The sequence below is a fragment of the Castor canadensis genome, chromosome 7 (genome assembly GCF_047511655.1).
Source record: "Castor canadensis chromosome 7, mCasCan1.hap1v2, whole genome shotgun sequence".
NCBI lineage: Eukaryota > Metazoa > Chordata > Mammalia > Rodentia > Castoridae > Castor > Castor canadensis.
Genome location: NC_133392.1, coordinates 31403079 through 31428104, shown reverse-complemented (window position 1 = coordinate 31428104; position 25026 = coordinate 31403079). Strand labels below are relative to the sequence as shown.

Here is a 25026-nt window from a genome sequence, read left to right as displayed (position 1 = left end):
TATGTATCAGGCTTGGGGTTCAATCTTCAGTATAGAAGAAAAAAGAACCTACAGAAATAGGCCCTGGCTACCAGTACAAAAATGCTTATTTTGCTTTGTTTGATGTAGTAAGCAATTACGTCTGTCAATAGTGAACTGGTTGAATGGATTATGGTGCATCCATATGGTGGATCATTCTGCAGCTACTAAAAAGACTGTGTAGATCCATATGTATTGACTTGGAGGAGTGCCCATGATATATTGTTAAAGAGAAAGCATTTTGGCAAGTAATGGTATTGCGTGATCTTACTCTTATTAAAAAAAGGAAAACACATTATATTTCTGAATATATATATTTGTGCAAGCTTGTTCAAGTTTGGAGAAAAGTGGAGAAGGCCACACTTGAAGTTGTTAACACTGGCTACCACGATGTGTAGGACTGGGAGGCAGAGAGATGGTAGTTGGCCTTCTCTTTCAATGTCTTTGTGTTGTTTGGCATGTTGCAGCTAGAATTGCTTCTGTTGTTTGAAAGGAAAAAAAAAATCCAATAGAGCGTATTTTTTTTTTAAAGAAAAAAAAAATCAAGCCAGCTCTACTACATGAGGCGCTGAAGTTTCCAAGATCAAATTTGAGCTCCCCACAGCAAAAAGTCTAACCTTAATATGTCCTGGATAAAACATCCCTAACTAGTCAGTTTCAAATAAAGCCTCTGCTTGCCAGGCCCCACCTGTTCCTAGGAAAACTCACCTGTGCCCAGAAAGCTTTCCCTCAGCAATGCCCCTTCCCCAGACACTGGAAACACCTGGTAGAAAACAGCACAACCAGGATGGGCCATGGACTATAGTCCTAGTTTGGCTTCTTACAATTTATGTTACCCTTTGAGCCTCAGTTTCCTCATCTGTAAAATGGGAATGGCCCTGCCTTTTACTACTTCAGAATTTTTGAGAGGATCAAATGAGGTGAGATATCCCTGTTAGAATGGGGATTATCAGAAAGATGACAAATGTCCTTGAGAAGGCAGAGAAAAAGGAACCATTGTATACTGTTGTTGGGGATATAAATTAGTACAACCACTATGCAAAACAGTATGAAGTGTTCTCAAAAAAATTAAAACTAGAACGCCCATATGATCCAGCAATCCCACTACTGGGTATATAGGCAAAGGAGATGAAATCAGTACATTGAAGAGACATCTGTACACCCATGTTCATTGCAGCACTGTTCACTATGGGGTCAAGATGTGGAATCGCCCTGGTCTCCAGCAGTGGGTGAATGGATAAAGAAAATGTAGAATATTTCCGCAATGAGATGTTATCCAGCCTTACAAAGGAAGAAGTCCTGTCATTTGTGACAACATAGATGAGCCCGAAGGACATTATGCTAAGTGAAGAGAGACAAATAGGCGTGCGCTCACTCCAGTGTGGAGTCTACAGTCACACTCACGGAAGCAGATGGCGAAATGGTGGCTGCCAGGGGCTGGGTGAAGCAGGAAGTTGGGGAAAGGGGTGATCTTGGTCCAAGGGCCCACTAAACAGGGGGGATAAATTCAGTATGGTGCCTGTAGTTAGTAACAAGGCACTGTATACTTGAACTTGCGAAGAGAGTGGGTTTTAAGTGACCTCACCGAAATTAAGTGATAAGTATGTGAGGTAATGCATGTTAATTCTTTCAAGTCAGCCATTCCACAAGGCATATCTCAAAAATCTCATGTTGCACATGATAGACACACACAAATTTAACAAATAAATGCTTCTTAGAAATGCAGAATCTTGGCCCTACTGAATGAACACCTGCATCCTAACAAGCCCCTGCCTGGTTTGTGTGCACATTAGAGCTTAAAACCTGTTGTTCTAAAGAGCTAGTTAGGGTTGCCAGGATAGTCTCAAGACCACCTAAACCTGAGTTGCTTAACAAACAAGAGCTCAGACAGAGCTGTGTGATGGGCCAGGCCACTCCATGGCCACCTCTGGAAGGGGTGAGATATCCATGAGTGACAGTTACTTTGAGAAGAGGATTCTCTGGGTCCCTAAGCTCCTCCCACCCTGAGAGATGCCCTGAAGGAAATCAGGGAGCCTTCCTCCCTGTGTAAGAGCCTTCCCAACTGCCATTGGGCGCCGGGGAGATGCAGAGTGAGCAGCATTGCCACTCACAGCTGTCATGGTCAGACTCCTTGTTAGCACCCTCTGGGCCTTTTCCTCTCGGATTCCTCCCAGATAATCTGACTAGCTCTCCAGGAGAGTCGAGTCTCATGAAAATGAGACTAAAGCCACAATGTTCCTGGGAGCATCCACCAGACATGCACTGGGTTTCATGGGAGCCATGGAGTGGGCTGGGTGGCTTTGGTGCCTTTCTACAGCCAGCAGGAAAGGGGCTGAGCCTTCACCTGGGTACCACCACTATCCATTAAAAGAGGAGCCTTAAGTGGCTTCTGGCAGCTTTCCCTGCCCAGGTCCTGCCAGGCTCCAGCCCAGGGGCAGGCTTTCCCTGGAGACACCCTCAACATAGCTGAGGGTGGGACTCAAGACTTGCTGTGCAGCTCCATCCTTCTTCCCCATTCTGGCATCTTCCCATTTCCTCTCTGCCTCTGGCTCCCAGGCTGTGACACATTCCCTTCATTTTCTATAAAACAGGTTATTTCCCTTTTGGACAAATTTCTAAATCTTTCTAATTAACTAATTGGGTTGGGTTGAAGCCTTGCACCATTTGTAACCTGTAATTACTAGAAAATTGCCATGGTAACCACACTACTAATTAGCAGCAATTTATCACCATGGCAACCAGACCATAACAGAGATATTACCCACAACTCCTTCTTGGCAAGTTGGCCACACAGTTGGGGAGCAGGTGAGCCCATCATCAGGGAGCCAGCCCCTTGGGTAGCTTCCCCAGCAGCCTTAGGATGGCTCCAAAGCAGAGTTGGAGGCAGGGGCAGCCAGGAGTCTGCACCCTCGCCAGTGCCACAGGGGAGACTCTTCCATCTGATGAAATCCACCCATGGAAGTGTAACCCGCCAGTCCTCCTCCCCTAGGTTAAGTGACAAAGGTATCAGCGCATCATTTCCCAGGACCCGTTCCCTCCTTTTCTTCCTCCTTTGTCTCACCTTCTCCTCCACCCCTGAGGTTTAGCACATACCATATGGGGATGCCCAGAGGGCTGTTAGGAACATCTTTATTTAGTCTTGGAGACTGATGTCCTACCAGGGAGTTGGCTCCACTTTATATCAATTAATTCTTTTCTATTTGAGGTTAGCCCATTCTCTCAGGGACACAGTTCCCCAGGTAAGGCTGGAGGCCGTACTGGTGAAGAGCAGATTTTAAGACTGGAAATCACAAGTCCAAGTTTGAGCTGTGTGACTTTGGGCACATCACTTAACCTTTCTGGGCTTCTGTATTCTTGTCTATGACATAATACTGGTAATAATAATAATAATAGTTCCTTCTCAGGGCTGTCATAAATATTAAGTGAGATGATTTTTGGAAGGTACTTTGGAAAATGTCAGGTGCCACACAGTCATTAGCTAGAACTATTTACTACCTGCTGGGTGAATAATATCACTTTATTTTTCCCCAGCACTTTTAAGCTTCCAAGGCCTCCTTGTTGTGCTGTTGGGCTTTGAATGTTCCTCCCTGCCCATCCCTCCCAAGGACTTCTGCTTGCTCTGCCCACGTGGCTGGGTGGGAGGGTGAAGTTATAGGGGAGATGCTCCTCTGGGGTCTCTGCTTCCTTTTGTCACATTGCAGCCCTCCCCCCATGATCTGCTCATTGGACCCAAGCCCAACCAGGGTGGGGCAGCCTTGGTTGTCCTTAAGAGCTGCCCCCCAGACCTCTGAACCCTGGCATTTGGCAATGCAGACTCAAGCACACGTGAGGCCAGCCCTCGGGGACTGGAGTGAGGGAGGAAGGGAAAGGCTGTGGGATGGGACACAAGTTGCCAAAGAGCAGCGTGTCTGGGCCTGAGGAACCAGGGATGAGGCAGCCTAGGGACCCAGGTGCTAAGGAAAGACCTCTAGGATCTCGCCTGGCCTCTGTCTCTCTCTGGCTGCAGGAACTTGGGAAATTCGTCCTCCAGGCCTCAGTCTCCTGCCCTGTGAAGTGGGTGGTGGAATGAGAAGATCCCCAAGGTTCCTTCTAGCTTTAGGCAAGTGCTCTCCCATTTGAGCCACGCCCCCAGCCCTTTTTGCTTTAGCTCATGGTCCAGGTAGGGTCTCATGCGTTTTGCTTGGGGCCAGGCTTGGACTTTGGTCTTTTTACCTCCACCTCTTGAATAGATGAGATTACAGGCACATGTCACTATGCCTGGCCCCCAACTTTTCTTTTCAGTGCATGTATCCTCCAGGGTGGATAAATGTGTTGGGAGTCATTTTCTGTACCCTCTGCCCCATGTGAAGGCTCAGAGGCGAGCCCTTCAGTAAAGAAACTTGGACTCATGGCATTCATCTGCTAAAGTCTTGGTAGAAATGGGGTTCTGGTGGACACCAAGTTTGCCAAGACCATCCAAGATATTATAAGAGAGTAGGGCTGAGATGTTGGGAAATGTGAGGCAGAGGAATTGGACAGTGTGTGTGTGTGTGTGTGTGTGTGTGTGTGTGTGTATGTGAGAGAGAGAGAGAGAGAGAGAGAGAGAGAGTGAGTTTGCAGGAGAGAAGGTGGTGTGAGGAAAATGGGCAGAATGGTAACAGGGTTGCCTGTCCTACATTTCCAGAAGAATTCTGAAACAGGAGCCCTGGGCCCCTCTGCTGGGGCTGTGTTGGGCTGGGCTGGACTGTGCGGTTGCATGGGAGTGGAGTATGTCAGACAAGGACACTCCCACCTTGCTCTCATTTTCCCTGTCCTGTCTCTGCAGAATGCCCAAGGACATCAGTCATTGCCTTCGGGGGAGGAGGGTGGTCTCCAAACCTCAGCCACCTGGTGGTGCAGGAAGGCCCCTCCTCACTGTGCCTCCCCACCCAGCTTTGAGGAGCAAGGAAGAAGCTGTTTAAAGCCAGGGACAGGTAAAGGAGTGGCAGGAAGAGTTGCTCTGGTACCAATGGCCTGGACCTGTGTGCTGGGCACCACGCAGATGTACCTCAAGTCAGTGTTACAACACCTCAAGATGTGTCTTGTCACCACCACTTCCTTTTTTAACTGAGAAAAACATAGCATATATCTATCATGTACAGCATGTTTTGAAAAATGTATACATTATGAAATGGCTAAATCCAGCTAACATATGCATCATCTCACATACTTATTTTTGTGACAGGAAGATTTAAAATCTATCCTGCTAGCGATTGCAAGACTGCAATGCATTGTTGTTAACCATAGTCACCATGTTGTACAATGGAGCCCTTGAGTGTACTCCTCCTGTCTAACTGAACTCCGTGGCCTTTGGTCAACATCTCCCCAGTATTCCTCCCACTGCCCCTATTTTCTAGGTGAGAAAACTGAGGCTTTTGGAGGAGCAATCACAGCTGACAGGTGGTGGATCACAATTCAAACCCCGTGCTCTCTCCTGAGCCTGCTTCTCAAATGTTTTCTGCTAACACCCCCACTCAACAGAAAGGGATTTATACCAGAGTATTAAGGGTATAGCCCAGAGTGGCCAGCCATAGTCTTGATATTTCTTTAAAATATCTTGTGTTAGCTGAGAAAAATGCATAAAAAATTACATTTTTATTTATTTATTTATTTTGGTGGCACTGGGTTTGAACTCAGGGCTTCACTCTTGCCAGGTGTGTGCTTTTAACACTTGAACCACTCTGCCAGCCTCAAACCCACGTTTTTAAGCAACATACCTTGTTTGTATTAAAGGAAAAAATGACATACCCTTCTGACAATAATCATATGCATCTGACTCCCCAGGGAAATGGTCCCTTAAGTATCCTGGGCTTTGGGAGCCCTGGTAGGCTCAGGCTGTACTCCCTGGGGGGTCTCAGACCTGGCTGAGAAGCCTGTCACTGCAGCCCTACCTGGTCCTGGCTGTGCTCCTGTGGAAAGGTCAGCACTTGCCTGGGGATCTGGGAGGCTCCTTGGTCCCCACCCTGCGGCCCCCAGTCATACAGCTGATGGGGATCCGCCAGAAGGGCTCAGCTGGGCTTTAGATCTCTCCGTCTCCTTCAATAATGACTTCCTATAAATCAGATCTGCCCTCCGCTTTGTTCCACACTGCTCCCAGCCAACAGCAAAACTCTCCACCCGACATCATAAATCCACCTTCATTTTCTTTCCAAATTTCTTTTAAGGCTCCTTTAATCACCACCTTGCAGCCCAGGCAGATGCTCCCTTAAAGGGTGAGGCCCAAAATGCAGGACTCTTGGGGAAGGGGTGGATGCAGCATCTGAGTAGAAGGAGGGAAGATAGCTGGATCTCAGTGGGGAGGTGATGAAGATGCCATGGTGTACCCAGGACTGGAAGCCAGGCAGGGGACATGGACATAAGGCCTCCTTTTACTCACCCCCTGTACTTAGCACTGGGCTCCCAGGAGATGCCCAGCAGAGAGCCCTGTGTCACTGTGTCACAGTCCAGGACAGAAGGGTCTGGGTATTTGCTACACACGGCAGGCCCTGTCTGCACCAGGTATACTTCATGCTCCCCTCTTCTCTAAAACCCCACTGATGAGAGAAACTGCACTGGGAGAAGGATATACCCACTGCTGCCTGCACTAGAAGGCATGGAGCACACAGAAGCCTGCTTCAGACCCTGTCCCCTTAGCCTCTCTGACATTCAATGTGCTCAGAGAAGCTGGGGAATGTGACCAAGGTCACTGGGCTGCAGGGGTGGTACAGGACTTTTGACTCCCACCTTCCCCCTCTGTTCATGCCAGGCTCTGCTGTGTGGAACCCGGTAGTCAGGATTCCCATGCAGGGCAGCTCCTGGCAGCATCCTGGCTCCAAGAGGCCTCAGGAAGTTAGAGAAACTAGGGCCTGAGATTCCTAGGGACCCATGGCATGGGAGAGTGATCTCCCTACTGCCTCTGTCCAGTAGCTCTCGCTCCGCTGCCCTCCAGGGGCTCACAGTCCCTCGAGATCAGGCTCATTGGCCGCTAGATGGCACTGTGACCCAGCAGAGTGGTGGTGACTGCTGGAATGAATAGTGTCTGGAGATGAGACTTCCCCTCCCCCTCCCCTTCCTGCAGAGCTGGACAGCCTGTATGCAGGCAACGCCATTGCCCACCAGTCGTTGTGGTGATCTGGCTCCCTCTGCTGCCCTGAGCACCTCAGGCCAGGCAGCTGCTTCAGTCTTGACAAGCTGGGACGTGGTTCAAAGCCTGCGTGCCAGTGCTGGGGTGCATTCCCAGTGGGTGTGGGACCTCCCCTTCACCAGCCTGGAGCAGGATTTTCAAGCTGTAGGTCATCAAATCCTGCTGGTTGTGGCAGGTTAGCATCAGGAGTGAGGGCTCCAAGTGCGACTTTTCTACAGATCTCCTAGGTGACCTTGGGCAAGTCCTTTCTCCTCTCTGGACCTCCATATGTTCCCTTGGAAAATGGGAGTTTCTCCAAGATCACCCTCCCATCTAGCAGACGAGGGCTATGTGGCCTGGCTGCTGAGGCCTCAGCTCCCTGGTGCACATCTGGCCAGGGCTTGCTCTCTTCAGCCTGCTCAGGCCCTGCTCATCCTTCCTGCTTTGGTTTCCTCCCAGCTTCCCAGGCCCCCTGGTACCAGCCTGGCGCTGAGCACTGGCCACCAGCCCAGAGCCTCAGCCATGAGGCTGGGCTCAGTATGGTGGCCTTTACATTTGGGGTTCATTCCTGGGGCTCAAGGGTACACTTGGGGTTAGTTTTCCAGCCAGATGCCTATGTGTCATTAGCTGAGTGATAAGTTGGGGAGTTGCAGGGTAGTGTTGGGGAGCTTGGCGAGAAGGGAAAGGGTGGGCTGGGGAAGGCAGGCAGACAGAATAGTAACTTGGTAGGCCAAATTGGTTCTTGTCAGCCAAATGGCTTCTGGAAGTCTGCAGAGCTGCTCTGATGTGTCCTCTGGGCATGCCAGCTGCCCCGGCCTCCTCCATGCCTCTAAAGAAGCTGCAGTCCCCATCTTGGGCTGCCCTGTCCTTCCAGCACAGTTGGCTGGTGCTCTATCACATCCCTGCTCCTCAGCTGTCCCTGCTTCATTCCCCTCCTCCTTCCTAGGTTCTGTGCCAGCCCAGCCAGTGAGAACAATGCCCCTTTCATGCTCCAACCTTCCGCATCCTTCTATTCTACATGTAACCCACTCTCCCAGTCCTTGCCTCCCTTCCATCTCATCATTTTCAAGTGCTTCCCCCAGACCCTCCCTCTCCCCCCTTTCCTGCAAGATCAAGGCACTTAATTGCCAAGCCAGCCCTGTGCACAGAACTGGGAGCTACTCAGAAAAATTGACTGTACCAATCTAGGCTGAAGCGCTTGCATGTTTATTCCTTTTCCCAGGGAAACGTGGTTTATTACTGACACTCAGCCTTTCGGCGGTATGTTCATGCACGGAGCTCTCAGGCACTTTGATGGGGCTTGAGCTGTGCAAACTACTTTATTGTCTAGTCATTTGTCCCCACAAACTTTGTCAGATGGGTCAACATTAATCTCCTTTCACGGAGGTGGGAAGGTGGCTAGAGAAGGGCATCATAAATGGCAGGGAGGCAGGGACAACGTTTCCTGGGTAGGTCTTTGAGATTCTGCCACCAGCCAGGTATTTGGAAGCAGAGGGATGGCCCAAATGACCTCTCACATACTGTTCCAGCTTCAGGATTAGGGATCAGGTTGGCTTTTACTTCAGAAGTCTTTCCAGTACAAGTTGGAGTGGATATACAAGGAAGGTCAACTGAGAAGACAATTTCTATGCCTAAGTGCAGGGCAGGTGTGAGTGAGGCTGAAGCTTGGGAGATGTGTTCAGCCCTGGCTTCCTGATTTTTGGCACCCAAAACAGGAACTGGATGGCTCTGCCATCAGCGGTCTATTGGCAGATTATCAGAGTTTAGTCAGCAGCCGTGCTAGAATTAGAAAAACAGCCTTCCCTAGAAAGATCTCCCTGTCAGAGACTCTGACAATAGGTTCCCCATCCAGAAAGACAGAGCGAGGAGCATGCCTTCAAAAAAAAGTGCTGGAGAGGTTTTGGAACAAGAGCACAATTCTTTGAGCTCAGTTATCCGAGACGGGACCCAGCTGAAGCTTAGGGATTTAGCACTCAATTCCTGGCCGCTTATGTGTAAGTAAATAATTTCATCTGCTGTTTGGCAATAAAGAATGCTTTAAATCTCGGCTTTTGTGATTTGTCAGCTTTCTCCTCCAGAACCTGCTCAACCAACATTGGGGCTACAGCAAGGGATGGGGCAAGAGGTTCCAGAGAGAGAATGATGTGCTGGTTTCCTCACCTCACTTGCCAGCAAGCCCCTAGGCCTGACGCTCCCCTTTTCCCCCCCAAAGCTCATACTCATCAGACAGGTCACCAACCCTTGGAGAAGGTGACCAAGGGAGTCACCACACCAAGGGAGTGTGGGAGGAGCCTTGTGTGCATAGTGGGATGGAACAATGCCTTCATCTTTCCCTCCTCAGGGACATATGCCTACCCTGTCCCCAGGGTCACTGATGAATTAGACTCATCTTTGCAGGGCCTTGGACCCCAGCCCCAGCCCCTCTGCTCACAGCCTCTGTGGCCCTCCGCATACCTGTGTATTTGCTGACCCCAGCCTCAGCAGCCACATCTCTGAGAGCCAGAATGCCCCGGGAGAGGTCACTGGCCTCGGGGTCCATTTCAATGAGGGCATCGGGCCCCACATTACCGTAGGCATAGTTGGCAATGTAGATAGAGTAGCGTCCGGAGCCCTGAGGAGGAAGGGGAGGAGGCAAGTAAGGAGGCCCATCTTGGTTTGTCCCAGAAATCACCCCGACCTAGGATCATAGCTCTTTCAGTGGCTTGGGGTCTGCTCCCCACATCTGCAGTCAATGGCCTTGCAGGCTGCACAGGGCTAGGACACCCAGGGGGTCTTTTCACAAAGGGTATAATGTGAATGACATCCCCACTCCCCAGTCAACAAAGCAGCCCTGCTTCGCCTTCTATCCTGTTCCTTTTTCCCCACAACCACCTTTTTATAGACAATTTTCTAATGTGCCTCCCTCCAGCTGAGCTCTCTCCAGCTGCCAGCCAGGGTAGCTGCTCAATAAATATTTGCTGATTGATTGATCTACCAATTCCCATTATTCTCCATCTCTCTCTCCCATTCAAGCCCACTCCAGCCAAGATGACAAGCAAATTCCTGACTCATCTTTCCTCCTCCCTACCCTTCATTTCTTCCTTTCTCAATTTCGATAGCAAGAGAGGCACAGATTTGCAGGGTCTTCCTTCCATTTTCCATTCCCTTTTCCTCCCCATACTATGAGAAAGAAATATTTCATTGCTTCTGCCTTTACAATACTGTCTCAATTTTTTTTTCTTTGCATCCAGGAGAAGCCCTGGGCACCTGCTCCTCTTTGCTGTAGTCATTCTCCTCTGTAGTCCAAACACTGCTGATAAAAGATTCTTTCTGCCTGTTATTATAAAGGTGTTCTTTCTTCCAGGGATGTCTCCCCTCCCCCAAGAGATCCACATGATTTCTAAATCACTTTTCCAGGTTTCCTCAGTGAATATTTCTTCCCTCTAGTGAATATTTCTTGAGCTCCAACTATGTACAAGGTGCTCGGTGATAAATGTACGGAAAACATAGCTGTGTCCTTAGTGGCTTGGAGTCTAGTTTGAAAGACAAGCCATAAATAAAAGAGGACACAAGAAAAATAATAACAAGACTGTACTGTCTCCCCTCTTCTTGGCCCTCTTTTCTTGCTTCTGTCTCTTATCCAATGATGTCATGAGCAGAACCCTCATCCCATCTAACTGGTCACTGACTTTATACCTTCTTCTGGACCATTTTCTTTGAGGAAGCTGAATAAGAGCCTGTGTGACTGGTGGGTAAGGACAGGGAAGGAGCTTCAGGGCTCTGGGATGCAGAAGCATCTACAATCACACAAGCCATGGTGGAGACTTTGTACAGGTTTTCCTGGGTGCACAGAAGAGGTGCTTCTAACCTGGAGGTGGGTGTGCCTCATTATGGGAAGTGACAGGTTCTCCAAGAGGCGTCTCAGCCAGTGAAACGGAGGGAAAAGAACCTTCCAGACAGAGAATGATGTATGTAGGGAAAGCAAATGCCATCAGTTCAGTGTTGTTAGAATGTAAAATGCAAGAGGGAAGTGTTAAGTGACGAAGTTGGATTTGCTGCCCTTTCTGTTTTAGTTATCTGAATCTTTACCTGCTACCTGGGAATCAATACTTTACAAGTCTTGAATGTAATTTTTTTTTTGGCAGTACTGGGGCTTGAACTCAGGGCCTCGCACTTGCTAGGCAGGCACTCTACCACTTGAGCCATGCCCCCAGCCCGACTTTACAAGTCTTGATGCTCCAATTGGTTCCTGGGCCACAAGCATTGGTAACATTGGGAAGTATGTTAGAAATATAGAACCTCGGGCCCTACTCCATATCAGCTTGATCAGAATCTGCATTGCAAGACATCACTTGACTCCTAGGCAAAAACTGAAGTTTGAGAAGCACTGCTTTATAATACATTGGGTTTTTGATTAGAGGAGGACTCTGAAAGGTTCTCCCTCATCCCAGGAGCTTGGTATGTGTGTAGGGAATGATGGGTGAAGACTGAAGGGAAGGGGCTAAGCAGGAAAGGGCACAATCATGGGTCATTCCTGACCCCACCAGCTGTTAGTCAGCTCATCAACAAATGGGCAATTAAGCCCAAATGGACTGAAATGCACTCGGCTAGAATAGGAGATGGATAAAGTTCAGATATACTTCGTTCTTACTTCAATTTATTTGGGGTGGTAAAGCAGATAAACAGATGTGTGATAGTTGTAGAAGATTGCAGAAATTCACATGTAAACTTGACATGAAGTAATTCTAAGAGGCTGAGATGATTCCAGGGAACAGAAGATGTTTCTGGAGTTCTGGGTCCAGGGTGATGGTTCTCACACGTTAGCTATCACAGAATCACTTGGAAAGCTTGTTAAAAACAGATGCTGGGACCCATCCCAAGAGTTTCTGATTTAAGAAGTCTGGAGTGGGCCCTGAAAATGTGCATTTCTAACAAATTCCCAGGTGATGTTGACATTGCTGGTCTAGGAACCTCATTTTGAGAAGCACTGGTCTAGGAATATTAGCTTGGTCCTGGTCTAGCATCAGCCCTGAACTGGCTCCATGTCTTTGTATGCATTCCTCACTGTCTGCAGGCTGCATGTCTGTACGTGCTAAATGGGGATCAGATTCTCCCTGCTTCCTGGCAGGGTTGTTGAGAAGATGAAATGAGACAACGTATGTGAAAGGTCTTTGAAAAGATAAAAATGCTATATAAACATGAGGCATAATCATTATCGACCAGGAACCGCTTCTTGTAATAGATCAGCTTTGAGCTGGATCCAGAAAGGCGGGTGAGTGATGAGGTAGCTGAAGATGCAGGACAGGTGGGCTCTAGGTTTGGGACAGAGCAGGCACAAGAGCTGGAAGGGAAGTGGCTCATGGAACAGCTCATGACGGGGACTGAGGCATCACCTGGGGCCCGCCCTCAAACTTCAGCATGTACACCCAACACCTGCAGGTCTAGTTGAACCCCAGATCACTGGGCCCCACTCCCAGAGGTTCTGATTTAGCAGACATGGAGAGTGGCATGGGACAAGGCCTAAGAATTTTCATTTCTAACAGTGTGGATGCTGTTGATCTGGGGACCACATTGAAAACCACTGAGCAGGTGAATGACCAAAAGACCTTCAGGTGGGGACTGTGGGGCTAAGGGAGGATGGCTAGGGCGGATGCTATAATAGAACCTGTGTCTGATGTCATTTTATGCAGAGGCATGGTAACAGAGGGGTGAAAAGGGGCTACTTCATCTTCAGGCAGGCAGGGCTCAATTCCCAGCTTTTACCTGCCATTTGCTGTGTGATCAAGTTACTTAATTGCTCCAAGCCTTAATTTCCATACCTGTTAAAGGGGATATAGTCCAAACCTCATAGGTTTATGAAGGTTTATAGAGGCTGTAACACTTAGCACAGGACTTGGCAGGTGGTTAGTTGAGTAAGTGTGCTGTTCTTATCATTACAATTGCTGTTGGGTTTGCCTGCACCGTGCTGCATTCCTGTTTTCAGCTTCTACACTGGCCTTGGTGTCTCCCTACCCCTCCCTCACAGTTCCTAGACCACAGGGATGGCCAAGGTGATGGCTGGCCTCCTGGAGCACCTCTTCCCCTGGTGGTAAATGACTGTAGGGCTCTTTCTAGTTCCCTGAAACTTGGGGCTGGAGTCTGGCCGAGCAAGGAGCAGGCAGTTTCTGAACCCATCATGCTGTGGTGCCAGTGTGTCTTTTTTCTTTTTTTTTTTTCCTGTTGCATTTCACATGGTGCTTTTGTCCTGTGGTTAAATGTGTGGGTGTGCAGATGACCTTGTTAGGACAAAGCACATCTCTTCATGATTAACCTTCAGGCCCCGCCCTCCAATTCTTGGAGAAGTTTCCTACTTTAGCTAATGTGGGAAGCTTGGTCCTGACCAGAGAGAAAGGAAGCCAGGAGAAGCAGGGGAAGTGGCCCCCCAGCTCTGATCAGGCATGCCCCCCGCCCCCAGCCCCCCATACTTTCCAGGACTGTTCAAAGCTGCCTCGCCATCCCCTCCCACCAGGCAGGAGTCCAGGTGGCACGGATTCAGGTCAGGGCTAAATGTGGCTTCACAGCCCAGCTTGGCTTCTCCTCCCAGCACCAGCTTGTTAAGAAATAAATATTTATACCTGGCACCTGCCTTCTCCCAAGGCCTGGAGGCCCCTGCTGTGAAGATTCACGCTGAATATCCAATCCCATCGGTGCCATCTCAATCCGAATCAGCCCATCCCCTCGGCCCTGCCCCAGAATGGGGACTTGAGATGCCCCGTGAAAGCAGGGCAGCAGCTGGGTCCCCATTGCAATGATGGCTGTTGGCAGGGGAGCCCCTCAGGTGACAGGAGGGATAAATTACCTCCACAGCAAGCCTTTGGCTCTGGATGGGATTGCTGGGACCTGAGCCTGGGTGGGCAGTCTTTCCTCCTCAGGAAAGACAGAGGCTACAGCTACTCCTGCCTCTCCCAGTGCGGCCAGACATCACCATGTTTTTGGCCAGGCACCTCTGGATACGATGCACTAGCAGGGCAAGAGGGAATTGATGGAGCTATTGATTAACTAAAGTGCTTGTATGTTCAGGCAATCCTGCCCTTGCCCACCTGTGCACCCCTCTGTTATGCCTTTATTTCTTCCATAGATATCTACAAGGGGTCCCATGGCTCAATGCCTCTCAATGTCCAACTCACAGGAGGCACTTAATGTTAGATGAATGAATAAATGAACACAAGATTTAGAACTTTTTTGGGTCCCCATCTAAGTTACCGCTCCAAACTGAGCCTCAGTCCCTCAAATATCCAATGGACACAACGTTGATAACCCCTGGCTGCTTCATCTTGTTGGTCATCTTGAGGGTCACATGAGAGAAAGGATGTGAAATGTACATTGTAACTCATCCTGCAAGCACCCACTCTGGCAAGACACTGTGGGAGCTACCAAGATGGTGCAGCCTTGTGCCCTTGGGGGGCTCTGTCATCATTGTGTCAGGGGACAGCTACCTGGTGGTCTCTTTCCTGGCTCCCACATCCCTGTGTGCCCTCAGTTTCTTCCCAGGCCCCCATGAACCCTGAACTCACCGTCCTGTCCACACAGGCCACAGAGCGTCCGGCAAAGAGACTGGCCACGCCACGGGCCACGTTGACCTCGTCACTCAGGATGTCTTCCCACCGGTTATTGCGGAACTTGAACAACTTGTCAGTGTATGTGGCCACCCCTGGAGAGAGGAGTAAAAGGAGGGCCAGTGGACGGTGGGTAGAGTTCAAGTTCTGACCTCTGGGTATGTCTCCTGGCACCTGCTTCAAGGCTGGGGTCAAAGTGGATGGGTGATCAACTGCAAGGAAGAACTCAAGCAAGCAAGGTTTGTGTTTGGGGATACTCAGATCTTTCCAGTTTGAACCTGACCTTCTGGCTGGCCTGGGGAAGAGGCTTAGGCCAAGAGAGACAGCATGGGCCAATGGTTAATGAACTTGGAGTTCAGAGTTAGTGAGCCTAAATTCCAACTGCAGTTATATCTAGATTCTACTTGGTTCTAGATGTTGGGCAAGTTGCTTAGCATCTCGGAGTCTCAGTTTTCTTATTTGTAAGTGGGAACAACAGTAATGACTCCATTCAAGGTTACTGTGAGTAATTAATGAGATGGTGCACATTAAAGGTTTGGCACAGTGCCCCCCAAATGGTAGCTATTATTAGACAGAAATGATTTTTCCCACTTTATAGATGAACTACTCTCCAAGGACCTTAGGACACAGCAGGTCTGCACTGCTGGGGTTTGGTGAGAGTCAGTGATTCCGTGAGAGTTGAGAGTGTGAGAGTGAGATTCAGTGTACGTGAGCATGAAGAATGAGTGAATGAGTGTGCAACTCAGCATGAGTGTGAGAATGGTACATGTGAGAGCAAGGGCACGAAAGTGGATGTGGAGATTGAGTGGATACATCGTGTGAAGATGCATGTAAAAGTGAGAATGTGTGCTCAAAAGTCAGAGAGTCAGGATGAGAATGAGTGTGTGGCTGAGGGTGTATGAGCGAGAGTGCAAGGGTAAAAGTGTGTATGAGAACAAGTGAACGAGCACGGGAGAGATGAGCACGGGAAAGAATGCATGGGAGCGACAGTGAATGTGTGAGAATGAGAACAGGTGTGTGGGAACAGTGCATATGTGAGGGAAGCTGTGGCAAGGTGAGTGACGAAGGAGAGTGTAGGTAAAAGTGTGAATATATGCAGGTGCGAGTGGTGTGTATGCCAGGTGGATCAGCCAGGAGAGGATAAAAGCGCCTGGCCTCTGAGGGGCCTTGTTTGGGAACCGATGGGGTTGGAGCATCATTGGTGGGGGCTGGAACTGGCTGAACACCAGGAACTGGTGTCTGTAGCAGAGCCATCCTGTCCCTGTCTGACACAGGGGAGCTGAGGTTCTGGTGCTCTGGAGGGGAAGCCCTCAGGAGGAGCAGGGAGGCAGAGTCTGGGGCCTTGCAGGGTGTTTTAGGTGGGGATTTCTGAGAGGACACAGATTTGGATCTTTACAGAGCTGCTGTGGTTTGACAAGGATGCTGGGGGGAAACTGAGGCACTAGTAAGTGCCTTACCCTCTTCTGGCCTTTGTTTCTTCTTCGAGAATCATGACAAATAGCTGGGCTTACAGTGTCTCTGTGGTAATTGTGAGAGAACATACATGCAGCCTGGTCACAGGTCAGACAGGACAAGAGAGCACAGCAACAGCTTCACACTGTGGCAGGACCAGGATCATAGCCTCTCGTGGAGATCCCTGGGGGCCCAATGTGTTTAGAAGTCTTGATTTTTCTTTCATAGTTTAGAAAGATAACACAGTATACACACTGTTGATTACATAACACCCCCAGCAGGGACTGGGGGTGGCACCCCATAATTAAACACATTAATATTTCTGCAGTGAAACATGAATATTCACATTAAGTAGGATAAGTAAAGTTTATAAATAGCTCACATCAACTCAGGACAGGTTTTGTTATCCATTGAATTTCCTATAAACTTAAAAAAATGCACTTGAGATTTCCAGAGTGTTCTGGATTTCAGAGTGTGCTGAAGAAGGGACTTGGAGTTAGGCTGCTGTCATGATGGCTGTCCAGGGGTCAGTGGTAGGCTTGTCATCCCTTCCAGGTGCCTGGGGGGCCCACAAGATGGCCCCGACTGGCTTCTGGTCTCCAACCTTCACTAACAGCAAGCAACCCTTGCCCATCCCTGTCAGACCAGGGTCCCCTTAGGTCACCTGCTTCCTTCCTAAAATGCTACTGTAGAACTCTGATGGGCACCTCTGAATTCAGTGGGGAAAATTTCTAAAGCCACCAAGCTTCTGCCTCAGCTAGACAAGAAGAGAAGATATTCCCTTCTGTTTACTTCATCATCTCCCATTCCTCCTGCCTACACAGGGTAGCATTTTCCGAAGTGTGCTTTGTGTAACCCTGGTCTCTGTGAGCTGCGTGGAGAAAGTATTTCACGTTCATTTGAGTTTGGGAAAGTCAGCACGCTTGCCTGACTCTTGGAGATTCTGAACAGCCAGACAATTAAAACTTTGGAAATTCCACAATAAATTGCCTGTTTAATTTTATTGAGTCTAGTCTTTCTCAAATGAACTGGGCTATGGAACCCTTTTTTGAAGATCAACTATGAGCATCCTGAGGAACCATCCTTGACAAGTTGCTGTCCAGGGTGCTGATGCCCAAGCAGCTCTGGGCTTTGTGGCTGGAGGTGTTTGGGTGTCCTGTGCTGTTGGCCTTTTCTCCTCACCAGCTTCCTGGCTTCCAAGCTCACTGGGGCCCAGAAGAATAAACTAATTAAGGTAAAATGTGAAACAGTGATGCAGAGCCTTGTAGATCATAAATGGGAACGGCAAAATCAATGGCAGCCCTTCTGCAGGCAGAGGCCCGGAGGCCTGGGCGACAGGAGGGATGGGAGCCCATGATTTAGGAAGAGCAAACGCGCTGGCAGCTGCAACCTGGGTAATTAGGTGTGTCAGGAAGACAGATAAACAGCGAGCTGTGTGGGTCGATGGCACAGGCAATAAACACCCAGCACTGGCCCCTGGCCTGTGTCAGCATAGAGGCCCACCTCTGGGCTCCTTGTAGCTACACCTTGCTCTGGGATCCTTCATCAAGGCAGGAACACAGATCAGGAAGGGGATAGGATGTTAGGGCAGTGGAAAGAAGCTCTTTTGAGTCCCTAGGACTCAACAGACAGGGAGAGGGTGGAGGCCAAGAAGAAACAAGAGGGGTTCTGGGGTAGGGCAGGGGCTATAGAGGCCACAGGTGTCATAGAAGGCAACTCTAGAAAATCTATGGCACTGAGATTACTGTCAAACAGCAGGTTGAGGAGGCAGCTCGCCACATTCCTTCCTCGTTGACCTTGGGTGAGTCATGCACTTATCTTTTTCTTACTATAAAATGGAATAATGAGGGCCAGACATGATGGTTCACACCTGTAATCCCAGCTACTCAGGAGGTGGAGGTAGGGGGATTGTGGTCCAGGCCTGGGACAAAAGCATGAGATCCTTTTTGAAACAAACAAACAAATACAAACTAAAGCAAAAAGAGTGGGGGTGTGGCTCAACAGAGTTCAAATCCCAGTACCAAGAGAGAGAGCGAGAGAGAAAAAAAAAAAAAGGATAATAAGAATGGCCACTTCATCAGGTCGTCATGAGCATTAAACTAAATAATGTATATAAAGTGTTTAGAGCAGTGCTTGGCACAGGATAAGTTCAATAAACAATAACAATATCACTATCTTCTCCTCCTTTTCCTCCTCCTCAGAGAATTAGAGGGCATGACCAGGCAGGTCCTCAATGAGCCACATCCCAGGAGGCAACTGTGCCATTAAGTTTAAAATGGTTTACAAGACTTAGTCAATGGAAAGCCAGCAGAGCAGTGATGGCCCCAGGAGGAAAAAGAACTAGTTCAGGCAGACATTTTTAAAAAGTGAACATAGGCTTTCCTGGTCCCCGACATAATTCCTGTCCCTAGCCTTCCTCCCCCCATCCCCTGTTGCCTCCCCTCATCAGCTCCTTTCATCTCCTCCCTAGTCTTACCAGGAGGATAGCTTCCACAGAGAGAAGTTGGGGCTCAGAGGATCAACTTGTTTGCCTGAGGTTGCACAGCTGCTGTTAAGTGGCAATACCAAGTTTAGAACGGTGGTTCAATGTTGCAAAGCCCCTCACCCAGTGTTACAGAGCTGAGGCAGCTGGAGGAGGAGTTTTTGCATCCAGGGATGCAAAAGGCGATGGCCTCTGGGGCCCCTTTATTGTGCTGCTTTGGTACCTTCCCTCCATCCTTGCTGCTTATCAGCTATCTGGGATGAGGTTATGGGGGGGGGCGGGTGGAGGACAGGAGAACTCCAGTAGCACTTGAGATCATCTCCCCAAATGGGACCATGCTGGGAGAGCTGAAAGCCAGGACTCTTGCATCCAAGTGAGACCTGGTTGGTGGGGGATGAGCAATCCACTTCAGGGCTTAGAGAAAAGAGGGTGGAGACTCAGGCAGCTCAGGAAGACTCACTGAGCACAGGAAGCTCCTGGAGATTAAAATGGGGATTCCGGTCTAGTAGGTCTGTGGTGGGGCCCTGAAGCCTACATTTCTCTGAGCCTCCAGCTGACTCCAAGCTGCCAGCCTCTGCATCACACTTGAGGAGGAGTGCAGAGCATCTGGGTACAGCTGAAACCGGGCCTGGGTGAGGGAGCTGCTGGGCAAGAGGTGCTTTCCTTGAGAGCAGATGGCTCATCTGTTACGTAGGCAGAGAGGCCGGTGACTGACATCTCGTCTCTTCTCCAAGAGATTATTAAGAAGGCCTCTGCAGAAGGCCTCTCTAGGTATGATACACAGCCCAGAAGCCATAAAAGAAAAGTCATAAATCCAAGTCCATAAAAATGAAAGTTTTCCACATTACAAAACCCACCATGAGCAAAGACAAAAGAAAAATGACAAACGAGGGAAAGCTATCAGCAACTTGTGTGTCAGACAAAGGGCTAATTTCCCTAATTTATAAAGAGGTGTTTCAAATCAATAAGAAAAAGACCAATAGTCAATAGGAAAAAAATGGGCAAAGGCTATGAGCAGACAAAAGATTCAAATATATAAAAACATTCTTAGCCTCACTCATTTAAGAAAAATGAAAATTAAAACTACACTTGGAAATCAATTTTTTCCAATCAGATTGGCAAATACAGAAAAAATTGATGAAACATTGTATTGGCGAATGCTGAAAAGAGCTCACTCATCAGCCATGGGCCTTGGGTACATGGCTGATGGAATTGTAATGAGTACTGTCCCCAGGGAGGGCAACTTGGCACTTCAAAACTGCACATGTATATTCCTTTGACACAACTACTCCTGTAAGTTTCTATAAACTTATCTTACAAATGTCCCTGCAATTGCAGGAAATGGCACAGTGTACAAGCTTATTCATTTGGTGGCATTATTTGTAAGGATAAGAGGATTGCAAGCAATCTAAATGTTCACCCATAGAGGACCAATTCAATTAATGGCAAATCTGTATACTGGAGTACTATACAGCCATAAAAGAATGAGAACGCTTTCTGTATGTTGCCATGAAATGATATTCAAAGGTGCACTGAAAATGCAAAGAGCAGAACTATGAACTCATTTTTCTTAAATGAGTGAGGCTGAGAACTATGAACTCTGTTTGGTAGAAAGCAGGGAGGTAAATGTATTTTCAAACAGTGCCTTGCACAGGGCAGATGTCCAATGCCCATTTTGTTGAATTGAGTGGGTGAAAATAAAGTAAGTGGTGGGGTTCATGGCTCATGCTGACTTGTCCACAACCTGTGCGCTCGTTTAGCAGCAGGGTGGGCCAGTGTATGATCCCTAGGGATGGTTTTGTCTAGGAGCTGCAAGAGTCCTGGGTTCCAGAGTATGGGTAGAGTAGCTAGCACCTGTCTCTCATCCTCCCCGCTCCCCACCCTGACCCCCCCGCCTTGCGTATGGTACTATCTGGTCAGCAGTACCAGAGCGGCACTATCTGAAACAACCAGTCTGGTATTTTTCCAGATCATTTAAGCCTTAAGTGGGTTTCCTGGCCTTGGCCTCCTTGAGATTGTGGTAAGTCTTCCTTCTCTCCTTTCCCCCTCACTACTTTTCAGTTCTCAACACTTGACCATGCCAGCATGGTACCCTCAACTGGGCAGTGTGTTCTTCATACTGTGGTCATTTCCTCTTTTTGCTCCTAGGTTCTCTTTCCTGTGGGCCTGGAGGAAGGCCTGTGTCCCCCTGCCCAGGACGCTATTAGAGGCTCTGGCTTTTTCATAGCCACAGAACTATAAACAGCTGTTGTTAGAGAGTACTTATTAACTTCTAGGTGCTGTAATGAGTTCTTTTCATTCATAACCCCAGTCATTCATTCAAAAACCTGTATTTGATGTTTTCTAAGAGACAGGCACTTTTTGGGTCCCTGAAGTACAGCAGGGAGCATGACAAAGTTTCTGCTCCTGGAGTTAAGATTGTAGTAGGAGAGATGGACAAGAAGCTGAAATAGAACACACTTTCAGATAGGCATAGGTGCGAGGAAGGAAAGCAAAGCAAGGTAGGACACAGGATGTAGCAAAAGTATGATTTTGGATAAGATGTTTGGAGAGATCTTATCTGGGCCCTGAGCAGATCAATGGGAAAAGCATTTCAGGCAGGGGGAACAGCAAGTTTGAAAGCCTCAGGTGGAAATTTAGTAACTATGAGGAAAAAAAAAGATCCGAGAGGCAGCCAGGCTGCATCAGGAGTGCATTGCAGATGGTGGTAGACTGCATATTGTCTGCGGAGCCACTGGTGGGAGCTGTTTTTGAAGCTGGTTTTATTTTTCCTGTCCTACAGATGAGATGGTTGAGACCAAGGAAGGTCAAGTACCTTGTCCAAGTACCCAATAAGTAAGGGTAGAGTCAAGTTTGCATGCACTGACTCCCACTGGACACTTCAGGGTCTCAGGCTCTTCCAAGGACCCCAATGCAAACATTCCAAAGGCTGGCTGAAGGAAGGGAAAGGACTGTCCTTCCATAGGTCCCTCCAACACCCTGATGGCCAGGGGCATATCCCAGCTGGCTGTGGCTCCTGGACAGACCCTCAGAATCCCCCAATGAGGGCAGGGTACCAATGACCCAGTGCTGTGCCAGCTGGACCCAAGGAAATGCTGACATGGCATAAATGTCCCATCTCCACACCCAATCTCTGTCGATGAGTCAATTGAATCACTCAACTGAAAAATTAAAACAGACCCACACACGTCCCTCAAACCCACAGAAGGTCACCAGGAGGTGCACATCTGGAGCTGAGGCTGTTGGGCACTGTTGTCCTCACCCCAGCCCTGAGGGCAGCCCAGCTTCCCCAGGTGAGCACTATGTCACACTCCCAGGAGCCAGGCCTCCATGTGGCCTGTCTGCCCTGACATCCTTCTCCTTATAAACCTCCTCTTGTGCCAGCAGCTCAGCTCCTATTCTTCCTGGGACTTATTTGCCCAGTTTTAATTGAGTTCCTTGGATGGTAAGGTCTGGCTGGGATCACTGGGAAGACTGAACTTCAAGAGGATGGGACTGCTGTTTCATGCACTGGGGCATCTTCAGTGTCTAGAACAGTCCCTGGCATACAGCAGGTGCTCAGTAGATATTGGTCCACTGAATGAATATATCGATGGATGACTGACTGGCTGTGGTGGAGCTGAGCCTGGGACTGACATAATTCCAAGGTGATGGAGAACCTCGTCTTCAGCTGCAGTGGGAATCAGCTGAGAGCTTTACAGTCTGAGAACTGGGTCCTGCTTCCAGCATTCTGATTGGATTGCCTGGGGTGCAGCTTAGCTGAGGTTGTCAAAAGCTCTGTAGGTAACTCTGACTCTCAGCCTGGGCTGGAACTGTTGCTCTGGGATTTGTTAGGATTTGTGATGGTGCACTCTGACAGCACAGGATGGGCTCAGCCCTGGGGTCTCATACAGGTATTCTGTGCTTGGTGAGCAGGGGAGAGGCAGTCCCTTCATCTGACATCCTGTGGCAGAGCCCACATAGGACAATTGTCCCTGATCCCGCCTCCTAGCCTTCCAGGGCCTTCCTGGGGACTCACCCCTTCTGCGGGCATCCCTGAGTGCTGCTCCCTTCCTGACCTTGCCCCACATTAAAGAGTTGATCAGCCCATCAATTAATCGCATCCTAATCCAATCTTGGCTTGGTTGGAGAGAGGGCAGTAAATCCAGCTGGGTAATCATGCCCTGATATTTGTGTAGGGATAATTACCATCTCTCAGGCCTCACTTGGTGGCAAGATGAGATGAAAACCCATAAAACACCACTTGGGGCTGTGGCTCATTGTTTCTTGGCTGCACAAGGCTGGCTCTCAGCCAGCCAGGACCGCCCACCCCTGCCCTGGCACAGGCGCCAACCTCTTCCCCTCCTGTCCATGTCACTGGCTAAGCACAAAACCAGGGGGCAGTCTGGGGGCTGGGTTCTGGCTTGGGACTGACAGCCAGAAGGGGCAGCATATGGCCCTGGGAAAGCCAGTGTGTGTGTGTGTGTGTGTGTGTGTGTGTGTGTGTGTGTAAGTGGTGAGGGGACAGGGAAGGAGTCCCTATACTAAGCAGTCAGTGATTCGAGGAGGTAGGAGGGTCCACGATGGTGCTTGCACAGGTCTGAACCACACAACCTGGTCCAGAACCAACCCAAGAGCCTGCTGCTATCTGGAGGAGCCCAGGGGACATCCATCCAGCTGCATCTCTAGGGGCTGCCATGGCACAGGACTTCCCATGGATGTTATGGCCCCACAGGAGTGGTCTTCATCTTAGCGGGCCTGGATCAGGCTTGAGAAGATGTGAGAGTCAGGGGTGGGGGAACTCTTTGATTTACAGCCCCAAGAAACAGCCCCCAACACATGAAACACTGATTGGCCACCTCAGTCAGGCTCTCTTCCAACCCCCAAGGACCCAGGATTGAGAACAGCCACAGTGTGTCTTTCAAAGGAAGGATCTAGAGTCAAAGCCCTGGGTGTGAATCCTGGGACTTACAAGCTGTGAGGTCTTGGGCAAGTCAGCTAACCTCTTGGTGCATCAGTTTCCTCAACTATGAAGTGGGTCGACCAGTAGCTTCCTAATTGAGTGGTAGTGAGGTGACATGATATAATCAAGGTGCTGAGGTCAGGGTCCAGGACATAGTTGGTATTCCTTAAATATTACCTGTTTTTACTGTCACTATTGTCAAGCCTTCAGTTTCCCTCATCTGTTCCTTGTTACTTGGAGTGTGATCCCTGTACCAGCAGCATCACAGTGGCCTGAGTGTGCAGCAGAAAGGCCGGCCCTCAGGCTCTTGGGCCCTCAGAGCCAAAGTCTGCCCTCACACAGAACCTCAGTGACTCCTATGCATGTTGCAGTATGAGAGACACTGAAAAAGGCTCCCTGAACTCAAGGTCTGAGTTCCTCGAAGTTGCTCCCCTGTCACTCTCTTGTCACCCAACATCTGTCTGGTACACAGTAGGTTATGAGCAAAAATTTATGAAGGAGTCCATGAGCTCAGCTAAGAGCCCTGAGGGGCAAATCCTTGAAGAATTTTGAAGCATTTGAGAAAGGGCCCATAGAGCAGTGCGGAGGGTGGGTCCAAGGACATCTGCTGGCTCCAGCAGTGACCCAGGGGAGCAGGAAGCAGTGTGTGAACCATGGCAGAACCAGTGGGATCCAGGAGGGGGCTGCTCTGGCTGGGAGGCTGAGAGGACATCTAGCCTGAGAGAGAGAACCAGTCTGTGTTCATGCCTTGGGCCCGGGGACAAGAACTCCAAGGTTCATCACAGAAGAAGGAGCCATCCTAGGGTCTCTGGTTCCCAGAGAGGTCATAGAGGCACTGGCCTAGCAGCCAGAGACAGTGGCCTGATCACAGGCTGTGGGTGTTGGGAGGAAGAAGACAGGGAGCAGGAGTGGCCTGATGTCCCCACCCTCACCTGAGAAGGCATTGTTGGTGTTGAGGAAGTAGATCTCTTCCCGGCCATCCCCGTCGATGTCGCAGGCTGTGACTCCGATGGCATTCCCTTGCCGGTCCCGCAGCGCATAGTAGGGTGAGCTGCGCTCATCCACAGCTATGTTCACCAGCCGCTTCTGGGCCCGGTTGTACTTCAGAACCAGGTTGGGGCCATTGTACCTGGAGAAGGAATGAGGAGGGGAGGTTGGGGGGGAGCAGCTGGGCCCACTCAGTCCACCAGAGCAAATCTATGGCCTCAGGGTCCACTCTGACATGCTGCAAAGCAATTCAGTCCCAGTCACTCCCAGGAGCCTTGTCTCAGGGGACCCTGGGTTCTGGGTGAGTGTCCCTGAAGCAGGTCACTCTGACCCAAGCAAGATGAGAGTCACCTGGATCTGTGTGGGGCACAATATAAGGAGCCAGCTATTACCAAGGCCCAAAACGTCCCTGGCATTTATCTTGTCCATTTCAATGCAAAAGGAACTTTCA

The 25026-nt window shown here is 49.4% G+C and overlaps 1 protein-coding gene across 3 annotated transcripts in view; it reads right to left on the bottom strand.

The window, feature by feature from the left end:
• The window catches only part of Crtac1 (cartilage acidic protein 1), a 131478-nt gene that overhangs the window by 25371 nt on the left and 81081 nt on the right, over positions 1-25026 (bottom strand). For 2 of the 3 annotated variants that reach the window (XM_074078574.1, XM_074078575.1), the window contains exons 3-5: positions 24521-24717; positions 14671-14807; positions 9593-9749 (exon numbers count right to left, since the gene is read on the bottom strand). In XM_074078574.1, the coding sequence (XP_073934675.1) occupies positions 9593-9749; positions 14671-14807; positions 24521-24717 (491 nt within the window). The remainder of the gene's footprint in view (positions 1-9592; positions 9750-14670; positions 14808-24520; positions 24718-25026) is intronic. The other variant, XM_074078576.1, reaches the window with a different exon arrangement.